Source organism: Suillus fuscotomentosus (genome assembly GCF_016647785.1).
Source record: "Suillus fuscotomentosus strain FC203 chromosome Unknown F5891scaffold_8, whole genome shotgun sequence".
NCBI lineage: Eukaryota > Fungi > Basidiomycota > Agaricomycetes > Boletales > Suillaceae > Suillus > Suillus fuscotomentosus.
In genome coordinates this window covers 1271263-1276071 of record NW_024539520.1, presented here as the reverse complement: position 1 = coordinate 1276071, position 4809 = coordinate 1271263, and the positions used below count along the sequence as shown (strand labels likewise).

The window sequence follows — 4809 nt, the reverse complement described above, 5'->3', positions numbered from 1 at the left end:
GAGCAATGGCCCTAGTCGTTGATCCAATGTTAGCGAGAGGGAGGAGATCTACCCATACTATTATGTGGTCCCGGAAAGTCAGATCATTACTTGGTTGAACCAATGGATGGTTACATTCTGTTCCAACAATGCATGGCAGCGAGGCACTGGAACCATAAAAGTACACTGATTTTTATTTTTATTTACTTTAGTTCTTAAACTTGATTCTGCAGGGCTCAAACTCAAAGCTCAATACTGGTGAGTAATCGGAACAAATTGACTTTCATGTTTCTCACTACACACTAGGAAACACATTGAATACTTTCCATGTGGGATGGCAATGCATGTCTCAGAAGTAAGAAGCTATGGGGTGAAGTTGAACTGGTACCGTGTAGGCGAGTTCTTTGACTTGGCAGCGCTCGATCAGAACGACTTAAGTAACTTACAGAAGCGCTGGCCATGGAGCAATCTACTGCCGCTAGCTTATTTTGGACTCTTGATCAAATGAAAGAAATGGCCATAGAGCTTGCCACTGCCGGTATGCAATCCATCTCGGCCTACACATTTAAATTGATGGCCAAAGGATAGAGGCACTTGCAAGACCTATGGGACGGTGGAGGAGCCAGGTGTTGCAATTTGCGGTGCGTTGGGCCTTCGCAAAATAGACTATCGAACACTTATATTCTCACTTACTAACAGGCAAATTGTTGCATGTGATTCGTGCATTACCACTTTCTCATACTAGACGTCATTGATTGACGAGTCACAACAGGCCATTCATGAATATCTAATCACTACGGTCAACCCGAGGCTTGTTTGATTCGCACTCATTCCGTGGGCGAGATAAGTCCTCCATTGTGGTTCCAGATAAGAATGCTTACCTCTTCTCTGACAGGCAAGCGTCATTATGGCAGTAAATGCCAACATCCTTGCTATCCCAGGCTTAGGCTCACCCCTTGCAACAAAAATGTTGTGTTCTATTTCCTTTCTTCTGAGTGTGTACTGTATTGTCGGATGTACCATTGCGCAACACTTTGGCCAGAGATTGAGATCCCTTGACTTTGTGGTCCGATTGTATTTATTCCTTTAACCTTAGCCTGACATTATTGATTCGATAGGCGTACTACCTGCAAGGAAGGGTGGCAAGTCTTGTGATCCTCACAAGTATACCCAGTTTTCTATATTTGATGAGGTAACCGAATTGTTGCCCCGATCTCTATCGTCACTAGTACTCACAAACATTACAGTTTGGGATTCTCTACACTTGGTTTCCTTGCAGGCATCTTCACAGCTGACTTTGGACTGCCCTTATCTGCAAGGCTCAGATGTGGTTTGGCCTTCCTAGTGGGAGCGGGCCTAGTTATTCCACTGGTGATTGCCAGCCTTGGTCCTGGGCTGATTCGGAAATAAGGAATTTTTCTTTGATTTGGAAATCATATGTCTTATATTTCAGTTGAATAATATGTGAGAGTGTGCAAGTGTCAACCTGTGCGCGTGACTATCAATGAAATTGTAAGGGTTTTCTTGATGGTGAATGTCTGATATCCTTCGATCCAAGGCAAACTATTTCCTCGTCTCACTTCGGTGTTGTACATATGCTCAAACTCTACCAACTTCAGGCCTCCTTGTGCTCTGTCCATGCCTGGTTTTTTTTAGATGAGCCAGTGAATTCATACCTCGGGCCATTAAAATCCATTGATCTATCCTAAGTCTAATGCATCTTATTTTTCACCCGTACGCAGTGGAAACTCACAACCCAGTTTATCCCTGTGCTCAACATATATATTAAAATGGCCAAACCAGCCTTGCGGTGAGCACAAAGCGACAGAATTTTTCCGGATAGAGATGAAGTTGGTTGATTAAGTAAGCACACATGAGAACCATGCGAGACGCACGCGGGTGGACGACACTTCAAGGTCATCTTGAGATTATATATTGTAGATAACTTTTGCCAAGGGATTTACCTGGACTCATCATGGCTACGAGGAATGACAGTACCATATAAATATTATAAAGATATTATAATTTTTGGCAAGGTATTGACCTGGACCCATCACAACTGTGAGGAATGAGTATACCACATACATATTATGAATTTTGATGAGGGATTGGTGTCAATTGACCTGGAGACATCATAATTGTGGGCAATGACCATGTCACATCAATATTACAAGGATATTTGAAATCTTGGCAAGGGATTTACCTGGACACATCATAATTGTGAGCCATGATCTTACAGTGCAACTATTGTGAGGATATTGTAAGTCTTGATTACTGACTGGTTGCCATGCTAAACAGCTATCACAAGGTCAAGTCCAGACAACGGGTGACCACCATGTCGGAGAGATGCGAAACCTCTGTCATTTATTTATCTACCTGGTATCACAGTTGTGATACTTACATATCTTCATCAACATTAGAGTTGTCTCGCAATTTATTGGCATTATGCTGATGCTTATGTATGACTATGTCTTTGGATATAATGTGCGTATATTTGATATGATTTTGCCACAAATATCTATCTAAATCATCTCCTGCCTGATTCCATGATGCATGTGTGTGAAACATTGCTTTAAGTATTGTCTAAAGACTCCGAAACCTCTGAGACCCCTGCCACTGCCAACCTTATGTCCTCTGATCTAGCCTCGCGCCCATCCCTACTAACACAACGATTCAAGTAGTTTTGCAGCACGTTCTTCAACCCACATAGCACGTTCTTGGGGGGAAACATGAGATGGCGGGACAAGGTCATACATAGAGGGTGTGATACTGATGGCGATTTTCTTGAGGTCTGAGTGCCATGTCGATAGATCTTCAAACAGCTGAAATAAAAACAAGCACGTCAGATACAGGCATGCGACCAAAAACACAGACACACGAGCTTGGCCATCTCAGGCTTGTAATCAGGCCAAATATCTAATAGACGAGTGAGCAAGCTGTTTCAAGGGGAAAAGAAATACTCACTGCCTTCAACTTGTTGGCCGCTTTCGAGCCATTGTACAAGCGAAGCTGTAAGGATCTCAGGGATGGTTCCCAACAAGCCGTCAATGAAGGTCGGGAACAGATGTTCTATCGCGCACTGAACACGGCACTCTCCCTTTGTTTCCTCAAGGAACCTCTTTTCAATGAGGACCATACCATCCCAGCTGTGTAGCCTTAGGACCTTCACCTGTTATCTTGGCTGATACCTTACGAGCTTTGATATTCATATCACTCGGCTTGGAATCAGGAGGTTTGGTCTCAGCCTGACGCAAAAGATTGAGGATCGCAGGATCAGGCAGGCGGGGATGTCCATTTCGCTTGTGGTGAAGCTGTAGAACATCATCAGGAATATTCTCTGTGGGCTTCAAGGAAGAGAAGGTTAGCAGACTCCAGAAAAACAAATGATATATACCTGGATATTGTCATTGTCACTGGACGTGCCAGCTGCTAAATTCTTATCAGCCATGTTATCATCCTCATCGTGTGAGTGTTGAAATTCGAAATAAGTTGGAAGAGCAGTGGTGACCTGAGGTTGTGAGGGCTCAACTTCCTTTGAAAAACCTGTCTCATGCTCAGTGTGATCAAAATTGTGAGAGTGAATCACTTACCAGGATGTGCAGTAAGGTGCCCATGCGCTGCTCCCCATCTGACCTCCTGGCCTTCGACATCGCCTTCTTCTTCTTCCTCATCCTCCTCTTCATTGTCATCAGCGTGACCTCCATTGTCATCATTGTCATCAGTAGATGCCTCTGAACTTTTGGATCCGGTATATCCAGCTCCTGAACATACATCTCCAGCTGACAATAGAGCAGGGTCCAGGTTCTTGTGGAACGTAGTGTTAGGTTGCACACTTGACCTGGATTTTGAAGGTGCTGGTTGTGCCAAATCGTTGTTTCTGGAGGTGGCAGTGGGAAGAAGACGCCTGTTGAGATCCAAGGAAACTGACAGAGCACATTTTTCCCTAGTGGCCGCTACAAAGGGGTTATTAAGTGCTTGCAAGTTGGGCTCCGTGCTGGGAGGGATGATAGACTGTGCAAAGCCAAACCGGCCACCAAGTTGGCAGTGAGAAAAGGTGGGTTGCATATTCAATGTGTCCGCATCAGTAGTAGGAGTGAGAGTGTCATATCCCGTATTCCGGACCTACATCCAATAATATTCCCACGCCTCATCCGGACCTTCAGATGTCCTATCCATGTCTCCAGTACCCATCCGGATCCCTGCACCTCTGCACATCCACATCCGCATGTCCACGTCCAGATCCCTTATCCTTCGCAGCTAGCCTGCATCGTTCACCCTTGTCCCATTGCCCTAATATTATATCTTGCATATCCACGCATCTCATCCAGACCACATCCGATCCGGTCCAATCCGATCCTTTCTGATATATGATAAACTTCTTGATTCATTTCCTGTGCATATAACATTAACACAGCCTATCCGGTATGCTTACTGATCCATTAACCTATGTTCATTTCCGACTCATGTTTGTTAACCTTTGCATATGCTTCGTACATAGCCTCGGACTCTGCTTATTGATCCTTCCATTATTTCTCTTAGTATATAAACTCGTGTATATGTCTTGTAGTACCTCAGTCTGAATATCATATTAGTCCTCACACTAGTCTTCACTCTAAATCCTCTTATCAGTTCTAGTCCTTTGACTTAGTCAATATCCGTCTCAGGCCTAGGGAGGAATTCCCTAGGCCGGAGTTCCGATCCTCCGATCCTCCGCTCATCCACTTATCCACTTGTCTAACCTCTGAAGTTTCCGGAAGTCTATCCGGATCTTTCCCGCAGTCCTCCGGACCTGTTCAGCTTCGGACTTTGTCCTTGCAGCCTTTCCTCTGT

At 44.5% G+C, this 4809-nt stretch overlaps 1 protein-coding gene across 1 annotated transcript; it reads right to left on the bottom strand.

Annotated features, from left to right (window-relative positions):
• Positions 1 to 2639: 2639 nt before the first annotated feature.
• F5891DRAFT_1183887 (uncharacterized protein) lies at positions 2640 to 4044 on the bottom strand (the record flags this gene model as incomplete). Its single annotated transcript, XM_041366367.1, has 6 exons — positions 2640 to 2801; positions 2858 to 2895; positions 2944 to 3142; positions 3168 to 3323; positions 3374 to 3522; positions 3570 to 4044. 6 exons carry the CDS (start codon positions 4042 to 4044, stop codon positions 2640 to 2642), a joined length of 1179 nt encoding a protein of 392 aa, XP_041230747.1.
• Positions 4045 to 4809: the final 765 nt, after the last annotated feature.